At 45.9% G+C, this 23,141-nt stretch overlaps 1 protein-coding gene across 9 annotated transcripts in view; it reads left to right on the plus strand.

Moving 5' to 3' along the window:
- The window catches only part of ANKS1A (ankyrin repeat and sterile alpha motif domain containing 1A), a 174,553-nt gene that overhangs the window by 101,110 nt on the left and 50,302 nt on the right, over positions 1-23,141 (plus strand). For all 9 annotated transcript variants that reach the window (XM_081520082.1, XM_081520076.1, XM_081520078.1 and 6 more), the window contains one exon: positions 12,460-13,046. In XM_081520082.1, the coding sequence (XP_081376208.1) occupies positions 12,460-13,046 (587 nt within the window). The remainder of the gene's footprint in view (positions 1-12,459; positions 13,047-23,141) is intronic.

Consider the following 23,141-nt stretch of genomic DNA (forward strand, 5'->3'; position numbering starts at 1 on the left):
TTGTATCTAATGAATGGTCTGTTTGGATCTTTTGCTCATTAAAAAAAGTTAGGTTGTTTCTTATTATTGAGTTGTAAGGGTTTTTTATATATTTTGGATTTAAATTCTTTATCAGATATCTTATTTTCTTCTAGTCTGTAACTTGTCTTTTTATCCCCTTAACAGTGTCTTTTGAAGAACAAAAGTTTCTTGATTTTGAGAAAATTCAGTTTACCCTTTTTTTTTTAATTTTAATGGATAAAGTCAGTAATGTTTTTTCCCTGTATTTTCTTCTGGAAATGTTACAGCTTTTGGTATACATTTAGACCTAGGATTTATTTTTTTTCTTCACATTTTTTGACTGAAGTATAGTTGATTTACAATGTTGTATCAATCTTTGCTGTAAGCAAAGTGACTCAGTTATACACATATATGCATTCTTTTTTAATGTAAGAATATTATGGTTTATCACAGGATATTGAGTATAGTTCCCTGAGGTATACATTAGGACCTTGCTGTTTATCCATTCTAAATGTAGTAGTTTGCATCTATCTACCCCAAACTCCCAGTCGATCCCTCGCCTCCCCTGCTCCCTCTTGGCAACTATAAGTCTGTTCTGTATGTCCATGAATCTCTTTCTGTTTCGTAGATTCATTTGTGCCATATTTTAGATTCCACATATAAGTAATGCGGGCTTCCCTTGGTGGCTCAGTGATAGAATCTTCCTGCCAATGCAGAGACTCAGGTTCAATCCCTGGGTTGGAAAGATTCCCTGGAGAAGGAAATGGCAACCCACTCCAGGATTCTTGCCTGGAAAGTCCCATGGACAGAGGAGACTGACAGGCTATAGCCTGTGGGGTCACAAAAGAGTTGGACACGACTTAGTGAGTAAACAACAACAACCTAAGTGATGTATGGTATTTGTCTTTCTCTTTCTGACTTACTTCACTTAGTATGAGCATCTTTAGTTGCATCCATGTTGCTGCAGATGGTATTATTTTCTTTTTTATGGCTGAGTAGTATTCCATTGTATACACATACCACATCTTCTTTATCCATTCATCTGGCCGTGGACATTTAGGTTATTTCCATGTCTTGGCTGTTGTGAGAAGTGCTGCAGAGTGGGTGGAGCACTGATACCTGCTCTAGTTGTTTAGTAATAAATCATACTGAAATTTAACCCTTAAAGAATTTAATGCTCTGTTTGAAAAGGGTGTTTTGTTTTGTTTTTAATTTTTCAAATTTATTTTTAAAATTTTTGGCTGCAAAGCATGTAGAATCTTAGTTCCCTGATCAGGGATTAAACAAGCACCCTCTGCATTGGAATCACAAACTCTTAACCACTGGACCACCAGGAAAGTCCCATGAAAGTTCTTAGTGAGGGAAGAATTTTCAGCATCATGGAGGAATGAGATTCTAATTCTTTCTTTCAAAGGTCTGATCTGGAACCACTATAAGGTCAGCTGACTCAACCTTTGAAAGGAAGGAAAGGGGAAAGTCAGATGAACTTCATAAACGGGGCCAAGTGACCTTGATAGGAAATTTCTGTCCTCAGGTTAAGAAATCTCTAGGTTTGAGAGAGAGCTACCCAGGAGGACTTCTGACCTCATATCTCATGCTCCTTTGCTTTGGTTTCTTCCAGCTCTGCAATACTGGGCTAACTGTTGAGAGTAGGCGGTGCTGGAAGCAGATTTAATTGAACCACAGCATGAGAAGTGTGCCTGCCTCCAGGCAAGCTGCTTAGATCACTCAGAGCTTTCAGACAAAGGAGTGGTGACATTAAATATGAAAATAGGCTCTGCCAATTTCTCAGTAGCCTGGAAGAAATGCCTGCAAGGATTGGTCAGAGTGAGGCAAGTCAGCAGATGATGTCGTGCATTAGTACATACTAAATTTTGCCTGCTTTTCCACTTAAGTCATTATCTTAGGCAGCTTTTATGAATTAATCCATCAGTTTTCAAAAAGGCCGTGTTAATGAGACTACCAGAGCTTTCAGCTCCTCCTTTATACTACTAGAAACTACAGTGTGAGGGGTGGGTAGGAGTTATTTTTAATTACATTTTAAAATTACATTCATTTTAGCTCACTGGAAAGAAAAATTTCAAACAATACAAAAGTGAATACAAATAAAATGCTCAGATTTTTCTCACCTCTCTGCTACTCACAGTTACCAGAGATAACCATAGTTTGAAAGTATGTTGTTTTTTACTTCAGGCCATGTGCTATCTTTATATAAAAGTGATCATATGAAATTGTTTTGTTTGTTTTTAACCTAAAATAGGATCGTATTTTACAAACTATTTTGCAAACTTTTTTTTTAATTTGTTCATAGATCACAAATAAATTTTGTCACAGTTCTAAAAGTCTACCTTATTATTTTAAAATTGTTGTTAAACAGCCCATAACTCATTTTAAAAAATGTTTTATTTTATTTAGAAATTCATCATATGTATATATTTGGCTGTACCGAGTCTTAGTTGCAACATGGGAAGTCCTAGTTGCAGCGTGTGGGATCCAGTTTGCCAACCAGGGACTCAGCCTGGGCCCCCACGTTAGTAACACGGAGTCCCAGCCACTGGACCACCAGAGAAGTCCTTCCATAACTCATTTTTCTGTTCACTGACTGATGGATGTTTAAGTTGTCTTCAGTATTACTTCTCTGTTATAAATTATGCTGCTGTGAACATTCCATACAGACATTCTTAAATGCTTATAAGTGTGTTTCTCTAAAAGACATTGACAGAAAGTAGAATTAGCAAGTCAGAATGTAGATGCATGTCTAGATCTGTTGGTGGAGCCACTTGGCCCTTCCTTAATGGTGAATGAGTGTGTTCTTTTCCCTATACTTTTACCAACACAGAATATTATCACTTTTTAATGTTTTTTCCCATAGTAAGCAAAGAAAGTGACTTTTGAATTTGATATTTCCCTGGTCCAGTGAAACTGAGCATCTTATCTTATTGATTAGTATTATATGTTTAGTCTATGAGTTGCCTATCTTTTTTCTTTTTTCTTTTCTATCATTTTCCAACTTAGAAATTAATGGTAGTAGAAATATTTTGTTTAAACACTGATAATATTTGGCCAAAGTGGTACTCAGCGTAAAGTTTTTCTTCTTAAATTCATTTGTTAAAAACAAGAAAGACTAAAACTTAAGCAGGAGAAAGTTTCAGAGAGCAATTAATAAAGATAAAAGCAGATACAACAGGTCACCTACTTTATGGTATGCATTTACACTTCAGTTAAACACAGAAAGAAAAAAAGGAAAGCAGAAATGAAAATTTAAAAACAAAGCAAAAAGCAATAGGTTTGATAATTAGAATGAAAACTTGTCTGTTTTTTAAAATATCTCAACATTTCTGATCAAGAAAAGGGGAACACAGCGTTTAGGAATAATGTAAGAAATATATGTAACCACAAATTCAGAGATTTTAAAAATTAATAGAAAGAGAATTAATAGGAATAAGTTTTATTTGGCTAGAGTTGCTCCCTTCCTGGAGCAACTGGGTGAGTTATTGATTGGGTGAGTTATTGATTCATCACGATGACTAGTTGAGGAGGTGTTCACACTGGCATTTGGTGCCCAGTGACCAGGAATGCTAAGGATGCAGGACAAACCTTCATAGTGAAGAATCTCCAGAAATGCCAGTTGTGTCTGTAGAAATGACAAAAACTGACAGAAGGAGAAAACTTTAATAGAATCCACAAAGTGGAAAGCCCATTCTCCTTCCCCAATAAAGGCACTAGACTCAGATGGTTTTATGACAGTTTTATCCAACTAGATATTCATCTGTTATTTCAGTTGTTTCAAATGTAGAAAAAGTCTTCTGAAATCTTTATACAGGACTGGCATAACAGAACAATGCTTCCTGTTTCATTTAGCACAGTCACTTATTTCTCTCTAATGTTGAACTCTTTGCCCCCTGAACACTGGGGACATGCTCCTGCTCAGAGAAACTGTGGACAAGTTTGTTAGCAAATGGGAAAGTAGCCAGGACCTCTAAAAGTCATTGTTCTCTGTGGTGCTTTTCTGCAGCATCCACTAATGGTGTTTCAGTCCAGGTGAAGTGGTTACTTAGCTTAGGACAGTGATGCACGGTTATCAGAAGACAGTGATACATGGGAAGTCCTTGGCACATGCTACACCTCTGAGGTCTTAAGATGCAGTTAAGTCATTACTCCTGAGAGCGGTGCATGTTGGTCTGTGTGAAGTTTGTGAAGACCTTAATCTTTTTGAAGGGGAGGAAAAATGTTATTTTAGCTTCTGTCTACTCCCACATCCAAAGTGCTGCCAATTTCCGAGCCTTTGGGGAATTCTATAGTGTGAAGCTTGGCTTTTCCTTTTGGCAGCCTGGGATTGAGTTTTGTCAGGTGTGCTTTCATTTGCATACCTTTTAGGAGAAGGCCCACTTTTAGTTTAGTAAGACTGTGGGAAGAAGATGTAAGTAAGTACCTGTATTCAGTCAGCCATCTTAACATGGAAGTCCAGGCCAGCTTTTCTTGGTAGATTATAAGGAGTAAATTTGGGTGCTTTTCCCAAAGGCAAAAAATGTAAATGAGCGAGTCTAACAGTTCAGCCTCATCTTCAGCAGCTTCCTCTTCTCTCACCAGAGGAGCCCTATTGTATCTTTTCAATTTATATTTCTGAGTTGGAGCAGTTTACTTTCCTTTCCATTATGGAATAAGTTCGAGCTTTGTAAGCTATGCATCTCTATTTTCTTCCACCGAATGTATCGACAGCCATTTATATACATATGTATACATGAGATGTATGTAAAATAATCATAAAAGGTCAAAATATGTTAAAGTGGTATAAAAGTAGTTTCAGAGTTCAAAAAGGGATAAATTATGTCAGTGTAAGAGATCAGAGATGGCTTTATGAAGGAAGTGCATTTGAGCTGAACCCCAAAATAGAGAATTCTATTTGATGAGCAGAAGTGAGGAAGAAGAAGGCCTTTCCAAGCAGAGGACGTGGCATCAATAACAGTAAGATGGTGGGAGACGATAGCATGTTTGGAGAACGGTAAATAATCCAGTGTGGTTGGAACAAAGGACTGGTCATAGAATATTCCATCTCAGATGGCGGTCTTTATTCCTCGTGTCCTCAGGGGATTCGTTCCTGGATACCCTCCCCCCCCTCCCCCCACACATAGCAGAATCCCTGGACACTCAAGTCCCTTATATAAAATGGCATAGTTTTTTGAATATAAGCTCCATGTAGCTTCCCAGATACTTTAAATCATCTGAATTACTTCTGATTCCTGATACAATGTAAATACTGGTAAGTAGTTGATGGCCCATGGTAAATTGAAATTTTGCTTTTTGGAACTTTCTGGAATTTTTTTTTCTTCCTGGATATTTTCGATCTGTGACTGGTTGAATCCACCAATGCAGAACCCATGGATATGGAGGGCTGAGTGTATGTGTAATTGTATAATCTTAGATTGCGGTTGGGAGAGACTGGAGTTAGGGATACCTTGAAGTCGAGAGAGCTCAAGGAATCTCTTAAAGGAAATTAGAGCTCAGACTAGGGGGATAATAGGAAGTGACTGGAAGGAGAACATGGATAGCAGAGGTTTTGAACAGGTAGCATTAACAGGATCTTACATTCATCCAAATATGGATGAATGAGGAGGAGAAGGCATTGAGGATGAGTCTGAGGTTTTGAGCTTGGTTCATTGGGGAAGTATTGTGCAACTAACAGAAACAGGATTGAAGGAGGGGCACATCTGAGGAAATAAGTTCAATTCTGGATTATGTTAAGTTTGAGGTGTTTCAGTTACCAAAATATTCAGCTAAAAGTACTCCATAAACTCTTGGAAACGTGGGTCTGATGTTCAAGAAAGATGTAATGATTAAAATACAGATTCATGAGTCATCCATGTTGAAGTGATAGATAACGTAAGAGAAAATCAATTGCTGAGGGAACAATTAGAGAGATTGAAGGTGTAAAGAATAGAACTTACATTTAGCGGCAGAGAGGAAAAACATGGGAAGATAGCCAGGATTATGCAGTGTCTTAGAAGCCAGGCTGAACTTCCAAAAACCCCCAAATAACTGTCTGTCTTAAATAAGAGGGTCCAGAAGTAAGAAGTCTAGAGCTAGTATGGCAGTTCATGGGGGTCAAGGACCCAGTGTCCTTCTGCCGTCTCACAGTTCAAGATAACTGCCCAAGTTTATGGTATCAGCACAGACCAGCAGGGAGAGAAGAAGAGCACTTTAAAGATGGTCCTCAAAAGGTGCACAAACCACTCTCACGAATAACCCATGGGCCAGAGCTTGGTCATGTGGGTACACTTAGCCACGAAGATGAGAAATGTAGTCTTTATTCTGGGAGGCTGTGAGCCAGTCTAAAAAAAGTCCCATGACCAAGGAAGGAGGAGAGAGTGGGGACAACTAGTAAACAGTGTCAAATAATATAGTAAGAGCTAGAAGGATAAAGACTAGAAAAATAATTGGGCAATGAGATGGCCTTTGGTAAGTCCTAGATGAGAAGATATACTTCTCAAGTGGGAAGAGATGAAATTATCCCCAGATTTTGACATGATGTTGAAAATAGTTAAGGAGGTTTGATCTAAATCATCTCAGTAAATTGGTGCAATTATCCTCCCAAGAGTATAGGCACCAAGGGAAGAGGCGAGGAATTGATCTTACGGCAAAATCGTAGTTTTCATGAGGTGAATAAAAGCATGACTGTGCCTGGTAGTGAGGCTTGCATTTGAATTCCTTCTCTCCCACTTCTTGGCTGGCAGCCTTGAAGAAGCCGTGTAACCTCTTTAAGCCTCAGTTTCTGCAGGTAAAGTAGGGATACAGATTCTTCCCTCATGGTTGTGAATATTAAAAGAGAACATGCTTAGCACAATGTCTGGCACAGAGGATCTAGTACCTAATACTTGGTAGCTGTTGGAAGACAGCTGAGTTAAATTGGTAGAGGACTCAGTCAGTTGTTTCTTGAGTATTCAGCAGGGCTCAACATTCCAGCAACTGGAGAAGAGAAAGCAAATGGTTGTGAATACCCAGTATTGGAACTGGCAGAAGATCAAGGGAAACAGAGATGGCAAGTGTGCTATTAAATCAGGCCTGGTTAAATATCATGGCCGAGTGGAAACTGATCCAGGCAGAGCTGGTGATACCGAACAGGGAAGTGTGAGGGGCCGGAGGTCCAACAACAGCCCGTGAGCAGACTCTTAAGGAAGAGTTTAGGGAAACGGGGAGATGTCAGGTGATCGGGACCAAGCCTAGTAGAACAGTCCTGAGTCTCGTAGCTGAGCTGGGCCTGTGGGCGCTGTCCTGGAAGGAGGCGGTTCCTGACCTGAGTGTTCTCCACTGTACTGTCACACACAGCTCTGCACTAAACTTGCAAGACGGCTAGACCTGCCCTGGCACTTGAGTTTTATTCTGCCTGGTTCACAGGGCCACTTAGAAGAAACCAGTCTTCTCTGTTGAGCTGGGGAAAAGGAAACCAGACGTGGCGCCGTGTTAGCATGAAGAACAGTTTGGAAACCGTTGTAAATGAAAAATGCTAATGATGGCAGCTTCCATTAACTGAACGCTTCTTATGGGCCAGCCGTGGGCTAGGTTCATTTACACTGATTAGGTCATTGCATATCTCCAGACAAATCTTCCGAGTAGAGGCTATTTTTATCCCTGTTTAATAGATGAGGAAGAAAAAGTTAGGTGTTAGAGCTGGCCCTTAAGCCCTAATGTGGCCAAATCCAAAGCCTGTTTAACCATGAGGTTAAATCACTTCCCCTGAAGCCCTGCTACTATTCATGTTTTAATGTCACAGAGCTGGAAGGGAACTTAGGTCATCTAATCACAGATTCAAACCATACTAAATCTCAAAGCCTTGGAGAATGCATCCCAGCCATTAATTTTTGAGAGAGACCCAGAAAGAAAAAGTCACGGGGCTGCAGGTCCAACTTGGGCCTCCTGAACCCCAGTCCAGCTCTTGCTCTGTTTTTCAGGTTGCCATGGAACAGTGCGGGCTCTCGGTCTGTGTGTCTCGTCAGATCATGGTCTCCAGCAAATGTCTGGATAGCCCACTCAGTGCCTTCTTTCCCAGGGAGCCACGGTGACCCTCCAAAAGCATCCATGTACTTGGCAGTTCCCTGGACACACAGTTTCTGATGCGCACCACTGTGACTAAGCGTTTGGAAGCTTCTAATCCTAAGGGCACAAAGAAAGTAGAACAGCCCAGGAAAGTGGAGTACCCCAGCCTTCTCCTCTGAGCCTGAGGATTGATTTTACATAGCAAGTCCTCTCACATGCTGCATTTTTCAGCCCTCATTTAAACCGGCAGAGGTGACTGGAAATTTGTAAATGTTAAAGTGTTATTATTCAAAACCCTTGAGAATCTCCGTGGATCATCATAGTAATTAAAATGCAGCAGAGAAGACCCCTTGCTTCAGCAGCTCACAGGGCAAAAGGAGAATGCACACCCAGAATGAATAAAAATGGAAAGTTGAAGGGACTGGGAATTAGCATGCTGGTGTGTCCTGCTGTTCAGTGGAGCAGCGGGCCGTGATGTATGGGGAGAGTGAGGACACAGCCTTCCCCATGTCCTGTTCCCTCTGTTCCTCTCCTGGAAGGGCAGGTAGGAGGAGTGCCGTGGGCAGTGGAGGACGAGGGATGGAGAAGCTGTGGAGCTCCCAGGGCGGGAGCACAGTGATTCTCAGTCAAAGGAAGGCCTTGGGCCTGAGGGTTCTCTTCTGGAGTCCATGAGCCCTGGGCACAAAGGTCCTGTCTCTGATTATTGTAATGTATTTCCACTTCTTCTTAGACCTGTCAAGGCCTTTCTTCTCCTTCAGTGTCCAGCTCAAAATCTACCTCCTCTGAGAAGCCTCTTGGTTCAAAGTTATCACGCACTCCTTGCTGCTCAGTGTACTGTGCATTTGGTTTATATTTTTCTTTAATCTTTGCTGTGAATTCTAGTCATTTCTTTATATGCTGGTCTCTTCCAACAGCTGATAGGCTGACGGAGCAGAGGCCGTGTCTTCGTCTTTATATCTTCGGGTGCTCCCTGAAGATGGACCTTTCGCACACGTGTATCGATGGAATGAGTGATCACAGTGACAGTGCTGGGCCCTGCTTCTCACTTCAGCCTTCTCACTATCTTACCTTCGGTCACCTCCTTCTGCGTCGAGACTTACAAGGATGATGTTTGTACTTGGCATGTGCAACAACGTGTCAGCAACACGTTGACGATCCTTGTGACAACCTGTGAGGAACAAAGAAGTAGTAGGTCTCATCTGTGAACAAATATGAATAAGAACAGGTGTTAACATCTGTTTGGAGCTGGCATGTGCCAGGCATGGTCTAAATGCTTCGCATATAAAATTCCCATGACAATCCTATGAAATAAGTACTGTTAAGATCCCAGAATTATAGATGAGATTGCCAGGCACAAAGAAGTTCAGTAATTTGCTTAAGAGCTGGCTTTTGGTGTTGGGGCTTGGGGGGAGATCTGGCTTTTGATTGGTGTATTATATGGTTAACACCTTGTCCCTAAGAGACCTGATATTATCCTGACTTTACTGAAGGAAGGGACCGTTGAGTAGATCTTTTCCCACTCATTGATTTGCCAGGAAATCTAGCTTAGCCTTGGATATAGTATTTTATGGGAAAGAGAATGCCAGCTTGTTGAGATCCTCAGGTTCTTAGATCTTGACAAGCTTTTCAGATGCCAAGATGTCTTTCCTCAGGAATTCCTGGGTGAGTCGTGTCACATAAGAATCCCTTCCCATGATTTTCTCTACTTTGTGGACTGTGGTTTCTCTAATGGGATTATGACCCTCAGAAATTCTTACTCTTCACATATTTCCTCCTGCCATAAGTTTCCATTCCTTTTTCCGCCCACTTCCTTCCTCCAGCATCTGTCTGTTAGGGAGCTCTTGGCATCTGTCTCTCTTTCTGCATTGATGGCCGGCATGAGTGCACAGCTGTTGGACAGGGCCTTCATTGTTGGCTATGCCAGCAGCAGTCAGAACATGCTCTGTGGCCTGGGTTCCAAGGTCCACCCAGGCAGTGTGAGCCTGGCTGGCTCCCAGTTCTGGACTGGTGTTTTTCTTTTGTTGTTGGACTCCCATCTCCTCAAAAAAGTTGTTAAGTAAGGAGCTAGAAGCTGGTGCCAAAGAAGAGAAGCCTGTTACCAGCACCTTCTTTCACATGCAGATGTGGTCTGGGGGACGCTGCTCTCTGGGCCAGGCTCTAGAGGAAGCTGGCCATTAGGATATGGTCCTGGAGATGGCCAGGTTTCCACTCTGGTTGACTCCCACTGTCAACCTCTCCTAGTCCCGTTGGCCCGAATCACCATTAGATGGTTATGTGGCCCCACCGTCAACCTCATGGGCAGCTTCACACACACTGGCAGTTGACTCACGTGGTGTTCATACCCCGAAAGTCAGGGCTTCCTGAGGCCTGAATGAAGCCATGCAGAACTCTATGTACACAGCACTTCTTCGCTGGAGATATGATCCAGGCTGTTCAGGGCTTATTCAGTGCTCTGGACTTGACCTTTGGGGTTTGGGGTGTGAAAGTCCCAAAGCAGTCAAGAGTAGAGGAAGGAGATGCCAAAGTTCATGCTTCTGGGCTCCTGTGGGTGAGTCATCAGATCCGTGAAGTGGAGCTCCTTGGCCGCCCCTCTACAGCCTCTGCAGACCTGCCAAAAGCCAAGCCAGCTGTAGAGACCAAACCGTCCTTCGGGTGGGGTGGGGTGCATGGAGCCATATCCCTGCTTAGACCTCAGGGTGACAGGCTCAACATTTGGAGAGCTGGTTACCAGGGTCCTTCCTGAAACGCAGACCTAGCAATGTGGGACCCTGGCGTCGTGCTTGGGCAGTGCAGGGTTGTGTGTGTGAAGCACAGCCCTCCTCACCTGATGACCTTGGGACTGCAGGCCTACTGACGAGGGAGGGGGCGTGCAGGTAGGCCCAGGAGAGACCTCCCGTGGGGCTCTGCCAACCCCGAGGGGAAGTGTGCCGTCTCAGTGTGGTGAAGACGTGCCTTCTCATCACTATCAGAACATAAAAGGGAGTTTTAAGGACCATGCAGGCAACCTGCTTATGTTAGATCTTGAAACCCAGCAAGATGAGATCACTGCCAAGGCCACACAGTGAGAGAGCAGATGGCAGGACCAGAGCCAGGTGTGCCGACGCCTGGGTCTCCCCCACCTCTCCGGAGCAACCACCGGAGGCCTAAGGGCCTTAGATTTCTCATCTGTAAAAATAGTTGAGCTTGACCCTTTGGGTTCCAAGATCGCCCGATCTCACGAACAGTTTGGGGAGCTTTGTGCAGACTAGGGAATCGTTTGGTGTCGATGCCGTACATTTCCACTTACAGAGAAAGTCAGGTTGAACATTAGCCGTGGAGTGTGAACTAGTGCTCAGCACAGGGTTGTTATCTGCCCTGCCGATGGGGGTTAAAATCTCTAACAGGCCTGAGTTTGCGCAGGGAAAGCCTGCTCCGTGTCCTGGCGCGATACTGATGTTGGACTCTGATTTGGTCAATTATTTATGCTACCTCAGGGCCGAGGTATTTGGTCTCTCGGGGACGCATACAGTAGTGGCTGGCCTCACGAGCTGGTAGTGTCAGGTTTCCGGGATGTTAGGGCTGTCTCAGGAGCACGGCACATGTCCCTTGGCACTGACAAATCAGACCCTTTTGATTTCAGTGGATCAGCTAAGGTTAAACTTAAACAAATAGGAGCAGCTGGGAGGCTTTGCAAAGAGTGAGATGTGCACATTCTCAAAAAAAAAAAAAAAAAAGTCTGTGTTCCCTGAGGAAGGAAGGATGAGGCGTGGAACTCTGAATCGCCTTCCCCCACCAAAACCTGAGGAAGGAAGCAGTTATTTCTCTGCTAGTTTGTTTTGCACTTTCAGTTAAGGAATTCCAGAAGTTGCAGGTTGTGGATCATGACTTCCATTCCCGCCCCCCGCCCCCCCATTGCTGCTTGCCAGAGGAAGGGAGGGCGGGTGGCTCTAAATAACACTTTGGCCTTTATGGAAATGTATCAGATGTTCCAGGAGTGCGTCTCGCTCGCTCCTGCTTGCTTGTTGGTGTGCTCTGTCCCTCTCTCTCACTTTCACTCCGTGTTCACTCGTTCTCTCCTCACTCGTGTCCTTTCTGTAGGATATAGTTAGCACCTCCTGTCGCCTTATATAGCAAGGTCTGGTCGTTAATGTTAACAGAAATCTAACAACAAGGAAGGCTGCCAGATAGCATTAATCAGGCCAGTGTTTGGAATTTCATAAATGCTCTGACTTTGGGTACAAACTGGACAAAAAGAACAATACGAAACTGTGTTTTCTGACTTCCTCTCTCCTCTTCTCTCCCTCTGCCTGCTCCCTAGCCATCCAGCTTCTCTCCCTTTTCCCTTGCTTCTGAATTCCTCTGCTCGGCCGTGCGCTTGCTGCATTGGAACTTTGTTGGTTTTTGCTGCGTTTAATTTTGTTATTTCTCTGTCTCTCCGTCCACTCCAAGACCACAGGCAGAGCAGCGGCGGCCGGAGCCAGGACTCTGCGGAGGGGCAGGACGGGCAGGTCCCAGAGCAGTTCTCAGGTCTCCTCCACGGCTCCTCCCCGGTGTGTGAGGCGGGGCAGGACCCTCTCCAGCTGCTCCCTGCCCCTGGCCAGAACCATCGAGCAGGGTCCCCCGTGCAGGGCGCCTGCCCCGAGGAGATGCAGCTGGAGCAGACAGGCAGGCGTGCGTCCGGAGCCTCCCCGCCCCGCGTGCTGGACCAGAGTAAGAGAGCGGGCCACACGGCAAGCCTGCCCCCAGCCCACAGCCAGACGCACCCCAAAACTTCAACGCGCACGGCCTCTCCACGCCCTGGGGGTGCCGAGGAGGAAGGTGACCCGAGCGGGGCCCGGAGCCGAGCCCCTCCCACCAGCAGACCCAAGGCTGAGCTCAAACTCAGCCGCAGCTTGTCCAAGTCTGACTCTGATCTCCTGACCTGCTCCCCCACGGAGGACGCTACGATGGGGAGCCGGAGTGAGTCCCTGTCCAACTGCAGCATTGGGAAGAAGAGGCTGGAGAAGTCGCCCTCCTTCGCCTCCGAGTGGGACGAGGTAAGGCTGCATGCTGTCTCGGGGAACAGAGCCAGGCTGGCTGAGCCCCCTGCGCTCGCCCGGGTGCCGACGCCCAGGACCAGCGGAGGGGCCGCAACTGCCAGCTTCACTTGCACTTCCACCAGAGTGTTTCTGACAGCTGGGATGGGGCAGGTGCCTGGAGCCAGGACAGGGGTCTTCGTGCCTGCATGGCAGAGGACAGGTCCACTCATGGTTAATCTGCAGGGTGGAGGCCCAGCAGAGCAGGACTGGGGGAGAAGCGTTCCTAGAAGTGACATGCTGTTTGGAAATATTTGGATCCCATCGGCCTCACTGAGGGAGCCAGGCCTGCCCTGAAGATGCTGCCGGAGAAGTAGAGGACTTCCTGTGAGCCTACAGGAGGAAGAAGGGAGATGCAGGGCTGGGGGGGATAAGGCTCTGGGAGAAGCTGCTGAAAGGGGACCAGAGGAGAACTTTCTGTTTCCTGACGCGTGTGATTCTCCTGTTTTTCCCAGGAAGACCATATGCTCTCCAGGCAGAACCTTCTGCCCATCCCACATTCCTGGGTTGGTGGGGCAGAGGGCTAGGTGGTTCAGGAAACAGTGATTAGTGAGGAGAACACATTTGGAGTCTGAGGTCCAGGTTCCTTTCAGAGCCATTGTTATAGAATAGAAATATGTGCCCAAGTATTTTGCAGTGACCTGTGACATGTCTTCCTGGGCAGAAGAATGTGTTTCTCAAAGCTTGGTAAACACGCAGGGAATGTTCAAGTACTACCCTCGCAGACATTTAGCTGGGAGGAAGCTGACTTTGAAGCGGACTGGATCTGTCTCCCCAGAACATTTTCATGAGATGAATTTAGCTCTCGAAGAGGAGGGGACCACTGCAGCTGGCATGTCCATTTGAACATTCTGTAGACTAAATGCCCTACCCAGCCCATCCGGGTTGCAGCTGTAAAAGTTATGTAAACCAAAGCTAATCCCATTCCCAGTATGGGAACAGGGCGGGGCCAATTCCTCCAGCACTCATCTCCAGATAAGATGAGGTTTAGGACTCTGTTTAGTCAGGGACAGGAACATCCTGTGCCAGAGAAAACCTTCACTGTTTAGCAAACCAGGATTTGGTGGTGAGCCTGTGATAGATGCCAGGCCACTTAAGGAAAGGCAGTTGGTGTTCAAGAGCGCTTGTGCCCAAGAGGTGACATGCAGGAGAGTAGGGGTTTGTAGGGATGTGTGCTCTACCTTTGTTTTTCAAAACAGAGTTTTTCTAACTTACAGTCCCATATAGGATAAGGCAGCTTAACAGTAAGAGGCAATATTCTCTGAAGTGGCGGGAGAAATCAACAGAGAAGAACATCAGTGAGAGTGGGGTGGGCGGAGACGAGGGGTATGAGAGGGCGGAAAGGGGGCTTCAGGAAAGCTCACAGAGACGTGGGGTTGGACATGGAACTCAAGAGCCAGGTGTCCTGGTTAGAACCAGATTGGAGCCATGGGATGGAGAAAGGACATCGAGGTGGAGAGAGCAGGTGAGCAAGGGAGGGTTGGGGGGAGCTTAGGTCACGTGGCTCCTGTAGAGTGCAGAGTCTGTACAGGGAGAGGCAGAAGTAAGGGCAGAAAGTGAGACTGGGACCAGAGAGAGAGAGGACTTTGAACGTGAGGCTGAGAAATGAGGGAGTGATTTGGTATCCCGGCAGTGTCTCAGAATTCTTCACATGGGCTGCTGTACCAGCCTGATGAATCACCCCTTCTTTATGTCTCACCCTGAGCATCTCCTCCACCCCAAGAGGTCAGCAGTGCTGGACGATTCTTCACAGACTGTCCAGGCCCTGTTGGTGTACAGCACTGCCAGGCAATGTTATGGGCTCCACCATTTCCTCTTGGAAAAGAAACATAAAATCACTGAGGCACAGCCAGGCTTAATTGAAGTTACCTGTTGGGTCTCCTGACATCCTAATGAGAGGAGGTTCATGCACTGATACTGTCTTGGCAGGTAGAGATTGCTGGTGGATACAGGGAACCCAGGGACTCCTGGGCCGGGCTGTGGTGAGGCTAACCACCAGAAGCACTGTTACATTTTAAGTTTGAAAAAGCTAAAGGCAATTGAGGTCTTGTTGGAAAGCATTCAGAAGATGAAGCTGTGCTTGCATAGTAAACATTAACAGAGCGCTTTACGTTTAACCCTTCAGTATTGTTTTGAGCCATATTATACTTGGTTTCTGGGGATATCTCTATCTAAAGGGAAACTTGAGGAGTGTTTCCCACCCTGTTTGGCCCTAAACTCGGGGCTTGGCAGACTTCCCTAGAGCAGGGCATTAAGTAATGGCTGCTTGCCACCCACCCTGACCTCTGCCTGAAGGCTGCTTTCCCTGTATCCTGTGCTTGACAATTTTATTTTATTTGTCGTCATTCACTCTCCAAGGGGTCAGGAAGGCTGCTCTGAAGGAGCTTGGGCCCAGCTCAGCTCTTCACCAGGGGGGCCAGGAGGAAGAGGGAGCCTCTGGGGCAGGGCAGCTGCGATCCCAGCGCAGACAGGGTTGCCCGGGCTGATCCTGGAAGGCAGCACAGGGCAGCACGTGGGCCCCGCTCCGGAGTCAGTAGACCTGGCTCCATCCACTTCACCTCCATGTGGGAGGCTCCAGGAAGCCTCATTTGTGAAACAGAGGCGGTCAAATCTGTGTTTCAGAGGTGTTTTTTACCAATTAGGTATGTTTCAGCCCTCAGCACAGTTCCCAGTAGGCATAAAGCGTTGAGGGAACGATAGATATTAATACTGTTATTGTGCCTGCAGCTTTGGAGGAAGAGAACTGGGGCCTGGAGTGTCTTCAGAACTTGAGAAAGGCCGAGCTTTGGGGGAACGGTCGGTGGAGACTGGAAAGTTCAAGTGCTTCAGCCTCCCGCCTGACTCTGCCCCACCCAAGACGGAAGAGCCCGCCCCACCTGGGAGAGGAGCGCAGGCACCCCACATTGTTCTTTGAGAAATTAGTGAGCTTTTCTGCCCGATTCCCTAAGAGGGAAGAGGTTAGAGAGCAATCCGCAGCCTCTCTCCCCTTTATTGTTCTGATGTACCTTCTGCGTCTGGGCCTGTGTGGCCACTTGATTGGCTGGGTGTGGGGATGATGTACGGTTGGGAACATGCGCAGTGGACAGTCACTGTTTTCACATACAGCCTGTTCCTCACAAGTGTTACTGTGGGCCTTATTGATCGCCCTGGACCGAGAATTTTAGAAGTTAGCCTGGTTAAGGGCAGCCTCTGAGACAGTGGCCACTAGTGATGCTTGTATTCTCCCTATTTTCTGTTGTGTTTCTAGTAACAAAGAACTAATAAGAGTTTTGCTTTTAAGAGTGCTCAGCCTAAGAGGCTCTCTAAATCCCAGCTTCAGTAGACACTTTCTGTGTTCTCCAGTCAAATCAGCACCTTCTTTGTCTTAACGATCCCTTGCAGCATCATAGAAGGTAAACTGGGAGGCTGAACATAACTAAAACTGTCAAATATATAGTTAAGGAGTGGGAAAATCACCTTCAGCTCTCTATATAGTTAGTCTCTGTTAATGTTTGATATATATCCAAATTTGAGATCTTAGTACATTTGCTGATTTATAATTTGCTTTTCTTACCTAATTGCTGCATATCGGGGATGGCTTGCTGTGGCAGTGTCTGTAAGATCTGGATTCAGGTCCTCATTCTGAAAAGCACAGTATTCTGTCTCTGCTTACATCATGGGTTTAGTTTGTTGTTCTTCTAGCTGTTCTCTGGTTGTTAGACGCGGTGCGTGGCGTCTTCCATCTGCCCTTCAATGTGTTCCCCACCCTCTCTACCTGCTTGTGTGCCCCCGGAGGCCAACCCATGTGAACTGCATCACTCGGCCAAGGAAATCTTGGATTGGCTGGGTTGCTCTACTGAAGCCCCCCCAGCCCTGTGAGACCCTGTCTCAGTAGCTGTTCTCTGTGCATTTGGGTAACATTCCTTCCCTAGACCCTCCAGGTCTGGGGCTCCATCCTTGTTCCCCTCTATCCCCAACGCAAACCTGTACCAATAATCCCTTTATTTAGCTCCTTCGGTTCCCCAGTTCGAATGTGCCTTCTTTTTCCTGCAGGGACATGAGTGATACAGATGTTTCTAGCACGGCTTTGGTCAAGTCTATAAACAACCATAGATGGCTGTGTGCTGGAGCAGTCAACATGGCTCTTGCATGTAAATTGTAAATTAATCTTCATTTGCAGATGAACCAGAAGGCGTGGATATTCAGGGTGCTGGGAAGCAGGAGAAATTCATCATTTAACTGGAAGCCTTTCCCACTTCCAACTCTAGAGAGGAAACCTGTTCTCCTTCCACACGGTCCGCGGTGTCGGCAACATTTCGGCTGTTGTGCTCTTGCATCAGTTCCCCAGATGTATTTTAACCCTCTGTCACCCCACTGCCAAGTGCACACACACGGCAGGAGCAATGCGTGTCTGGTCAGATGGTAGTTTGAATGTATAAAAAGTCCTAAGGGATCAGATAGGTCTCACTCATACCTGCCTTTGAATGCGATTGAAGCTCTGGAAAGGAAAAGCCACAGAAGGCCGCTTGTCTACTTAGCATAAACATTTGAGTCATTTAGAACTTAGCTAAAGGCTTAAGTGATGAATCTGTGTTTTATAATCAGCTTTCATCAATATTAAAGTAGTGAGAGATGGGTGAAGAACAGGGACATGCTTTGCATACATTTTGCGCAAACAGTAATCTCTGGCCAGGGGTTTGGAGAGCATCCTGGTTTTGACTGAAATGGTAGCTGCGGGGACCTTGAGTCCCTCCACGTGGAGTGAAGGGGCAGCAGCCAGGAGGGCATCTTCCCAGGCCAGGTCCCAGACGCTTTTCCAGCAGGCTGTCCAGTTGGAGGCATGATGTCATCGAGACAAACGCTGATTGGTTCAACTCCACAGAGGCTTTGCTTGCTTTTAACCCTTGAGGGTCACATGTGCAAGAAAATACCTTAGATCTAAAACCGAGAGATTGCTGACCATGGCTGAACTTCCCACACCACTGTTCTGCAGTGTGTATTGTTCTTTATTATGTAAACAAGTCTTTTCTGCTGAGCACAGCCCTCCCACTCGAAACAAGAATGTGACCCTCCTACCTCTGGGGACAGATTGGAGCCTGGAGTGACTATTTCCGTTGCTTCTAGGTTTATTCAGGAGTCACAGCTTTTATCCTAGAACCTCTACATTCCCTTTGGTTTTAAGTGGTCTGGTAGGATTGAGGGTGTTTTTGTTTTCGTATTTAAAAAATAAGCTCATTTATTGAATAGTAGTAGTAGTGTTAGTCGCTCCGTCATGTCTGACTCTTTGTGACCCATGGACTGTGGCCCACCAAGTTCCTCTGTCCATGGGGAGTCTCCAGGCAAGAATACTGGAGTGGATTTCCATTCCCTTCTCCAGAGGAGCTTTCCGACCCAGGGATCGAACCCGGGTCTCCTGCATTGCAGGCAGATTCTTTACCATCTGAGCTACAGGGTATAGAGTCCTAAGTAAACAATTTTGGCCTTTTTGTCTGATAAATCCATGTGATTTTCTTAGTCTAGATTAAATATATGTGTAAATATGGGCATCTCCATGGCCTGGTGCGTTGTGAATAAGCCAGAGCTGGTCCTGGCTCTGCAGTAGGCCAGTGATGAGAAGATCAGTGTGGCCACCCCTGCCTGCATCTCCAGATTTCCTCATTGCTCTTTTTCCTATCTTTTTACTTATTCTGCTTCTTTATTTTCTTTTATTTATTTACTCACTTGTTTTTGGCTTCCCTGGGTCTTAGTTGCTGTGAGTGGGTTTTCTCTAGTTACAGTGAGCAGGGGCTACTGTCTGCTTGCGGTGCATGGGCTTCTTATTCTGGTGGCTTCTCTCTCTCGTTGCAGAGCATGGACTCTGGTGTGAGGGCTCAGTAGTTGTGGCTCAAGGGCTTAGTTGCCCCGCAACACGTGGGATCTTAGTTTCCCAGTGAGGGATCAAACCCGTGTCCCCTGCATTGGCAGGTAGATTCTTAGCCACTGGACCACCAGGGAAGTTCCGCTTCTTTATTTTTCTCTCTCTCTGTTTTTTTTTTTTCACCTGTTTGTTCCTTTTCTCGTATCTGTGCTCTTTCCTGTCTTTTTACTTTCTTTCTCTTTCCTCTTTTTTTTTTTTCCTCTTCATTCTTATGTTTACTGGTAGAATCAAAGAGAGGCTTTGCTAACAGCCTTTCATTCTCAGCCTTCTCTGCCAGGGGTTTTCTGTTTTTTGTTAAATATTTTTATATTCTACAGAACATGTTACTACTCGTGGTATAGGCTTTTTATTTATGTAGAAAGCCCATGGACGGAGGAGCCTGGTAGGCTGCAGTCCATGGGGTCACTAAGAGTTGGACACAACTGAGTTACTTCACTTTCACTTTCATGCACCGGAGAAGGAAATGGCAACCCACTCCAGTGTTCTTGCCTGGAGAATCCCAGGGACAGGGAAGCCTGGTGGGCTGCCGTCTGTGGGGTCGCACAGAGTTGGACACGACTGAAGCAACTTAGCAGCAGCAGCAGACCCTAGGGAAACAGCGTGGGCTGCACTTAGACTTCCTTTGGAATCTGTGACCCTCAGCAATGACACAGCTCTTTTCTGGACGCCAGTGTTGTGCTCTCGCCCTCAGAGATGTGATCCTGTCTCTGCTTTGTGTCTGCGTGGAACACTGCCCAACCCGCCTGGGGCGCCTTTACTTTGCTTTGTCCTGCTTTCTTCCCCAGCGATGTCCCTTTTTGGTGCCCCCAGGGGAGTAGCCAGTGGGAAAGACGAGTGCCTGTGGCCTGAAGATTCTGGGCAGGGCCCTGATGCTGAGGACTCTACCCTAGGCATTCCGCTCTGTCCTGCTCACGAGCTCAAACAAGCCAGTCTTCGCGCCACGGGGCCCACCTGTCCATGACTCAGAGCGGCCTGTTTATCTATCTGGACAGGTGGAAAACTGCCTCAGCTCACTAGGAGCCTACAAATGACAATTTGTCTGACAGTCTGTTCTTGCCTGCCCTGATTTAAACAACCAGGAAGCCGTTGTAAACTCAGTGGAAGTGATGCGGTTTGTATGAATGTTCCAGTTCCTTTCTGCTTTGGAGCTATTTTCAACAGACCCTCCAGAGAAAACCAGGGCTGTGCCTTGTATCTGTTGTGCGTCTGGGCGTGCCGTCCTGGGATCTGCTGCTGGGAGAATAGCTCTGTGCTGGCTTGTAGGACCCAAGAGAACAGCAGTTCTGACAGGTGTGAGGAGACAGCGCATTGTGGTTGTGATTTGCATTTCCAAGTTGCTTAATGATGAGCACCTTTTCATGTACCTGTTGGCCACTTGTTTGTCTTCTTTCTTTATTTATTTTTGAATTACTTATTTTTGGCCATGCTGGGTCTTTGTTGTTGCACACGGGCTTTTTCTGGTTGCAGTGAGCAGGGGCTACTGTCTCGTTGCAGTGTGTGGTTTTCTCCTTGCAGTAGCTTCTCTTGTTGTGCAGCCCGGACTCTAGGCACTTAGGTTCAGTAGTTGTGGCACTCAGGCTTAGTTGCCCCATGACATGTGGAATCTTGAACCAGGGATTGAACTGGTGTTCCCTGCATTGCAAGGTAGATTCTAAACCACTGGACCACCAGGGAAGCCCTGATTGTCTAATTTAGAAAAATGTCTACTTAGGTCCTTTGCCCATTTTAAAATTATTTGATATATTTTTTTTCTTTTACTACTGAGTTGAATTCCTTGTATGTTTTAGATATTAACTCCTTATTTGGATACGTGGTTTACAAATGTTTTCTCTCATTCCATTGGTTACCTTTTCATTTTGTTACTGATTTCCTTTGCTTGTGCAGATGCTTTTTAATTTGATGCAATCCTACTTGTTTATTTTTGCTTCTGTTGCCTTTTGCTTTTGGTGTCAAATCCAAAAAATGGCTGCCAAGACCAAGCATTCTGGTGATTTTTATAGCAACTATTTGATCTTGTCCACTATTTGATTCAGTTTTCCAAATGAGGAAACTAAAGTTTGCAAGCTGAAATGACTTGCCTAAGATGTTGGTATTGTTAAATGAGGGAGACCAGTTGGAGCTTCTAAGTCTTAATGAGATTGTAGTTATTAATAGCATATAGGTGAGTTGAATTTTCATTTTGGTATTAATTAGCAGTTACTTTTCAGTTCTTATTTAACCCCAATTTATTGCCGCCCTATTTTACTTTTCTCCGCAACTCCAGAAAAAAAATTTTTTTTTTTTTTTGTCTAGGTATATAAAGGAAAGTAATTTGGGAGAGGGAATCCTGGGGAAATGCGTGAGTTTTTCTTTTCACTATTAAAGTTCAAAGCATCTCCTCCCTCTGTTTACGTCCCAAACAGAAGACTGTTAAGGGGTTTTCTTTTGTGACTCACAGACTGATAAGATGATTTCTAGCAAATTCTTAAATCAAGAAATCAGAAGGAGTCTGAACAAAGTCATTTCCATGTTTCCTAAGGTGGTGATCAAGCTTTTGCTTGAAAACCCGAAGTGACCTGCTCTCACATCCGCCATTACTTGTGTGAAATTGCGAACACTCCTTCCTCATTTCCGGTTAGAATCTGTGACTTCCACCCCATCAGTTCTGGATCTTGCACACTGTCCTGCTTAGCAGTTCTGCAGATATTTGACACTGCGATTCTGTCCTCCCACCCTCACACCTGCTCATTTCCTTGCCAGGAAATCCAGCTCCTTCTCCCTCAGCTCAGGTGGTGGTTCTCACAGTGCTTCTGCCCAGCTCTTCTCCAGCTGCCTTCAGGTCTTCAGGTCCTCTCAGATGACCTCTCAGAGGACAACATCACAGATTGCATTATATATTCTGATGGAGTTTTACTTGTCACATACCACCCAGTAACACTTCATCAAGGAGTTTGATGAACCTCCTACTCTCCTGAAAAATCCCAAGAACCCATTTGTCAGTGAACCCAAATCCAGGGCCGTGTGTGTGACCCTTCCAGAGCCCACTCTTCCCCCTCAGGAGGCCATACAGAGAGCTGCTGTGAAGTGGCTGATGGCTCCTGGTTGCCTGAGGCAGAGTTCAGCCTCTCCTGTGTTGTGCTTTTTGGCAAAATCAACATAGATCTTTCCCCTCGCCCCCACACGCCCCTGCCCTGCCCCCCCCCCCCCCCCCCCGGCACGGAGGTGTGACTATACCTGCTCTCTTCCTGACAGGCCAAGGGGCTGCCTGGTCTCTGAGGCCTTCTCAGGCAGTGTGTAGCATCTGTAGGACTCCCACTGTGGCCTTAATTTAGAGGTAGAGATGATTTTGTAGCAGTTTTTTTTTTAAGCAATAGAACGGATGAGATTTGGGGAAGCCTGTGTGGTATAAATGACCCCATGCCTAGCTTTGTAAAGGGTGTCTCAAGCCCTCATGTGCCCTTGACTCCTAGTGCTTCCTCTCCTCCCCATCCTGTGTCAGTCACCAAGGTTTTGCTCTCAGACTCTCCCCCTTCCTCTCCATCCCCACCTGCCTTCCTGGTGTCAGCTCGACAGCCGCTACCTTGGTGTTCTGCTTTCCCCTGGGCTTCTCCTCTAGTCCACGTTATTTGTGACTGCTTTGACATATTCCTAAATATTTTGTATCATCTCCCCTGTCTGAGAACCTCCCCGATGCCCTATTGCTATAGCACAAAGTTAAAACTTCTCAGCCTGGATTCATGGTTCTGCAGAGAATAACCCAATTCCAGCTTCTGCACATGGCTTTCTGTCTCATCTTGCACTCCATTTTTCTGGTTCCTGTCAATTCCTTTACTCACTGTTTTCCTCTACACTTTGGTTTATACCTTTGTCCCTGTTGGAACGGCTTTCTTCATTTCTTCTTGTTGAAATGCCAAAAGCTTGCTCATTCATTCATTCAACACAGTTATTGAGAGGCTGCTGTGTGCTCATTGTTCTAGGTGCTGGGCTTAGTAGAGAAGTGAGGTAGTAAACAAAACAGATACAGCCCGAATTGAGAGATTACAGTCAAAAGGGAGAGATTATATTAAACAAGTGCAAACAAAGATAAGTGCTCTTGAAGAAAGTCCTGTGAGAGGTGGAAGGTGGGAGCGGGGCTCAGTTTAGATCAGTGAGGACAGGAGCCAGTCAAGGAGAGGAGGGCA

This window comes from Giraffa tippelskirchi, chromosome 8, assembly GCF_054371585.1.
Source record: "Giraffa tippelskirchi isolate mGirTip1 chromosome 8, T2T-mGirTip1v1.2.pri, whole genome shotgun sequence".
In the NCBI taxonomy this organism is placed as follows: Eukaryota; Metazoa; Chordata; class Mammalia; order Artiodactyla; family Giraffidae; genus Giraffa; species Giraffa tippelskirchi.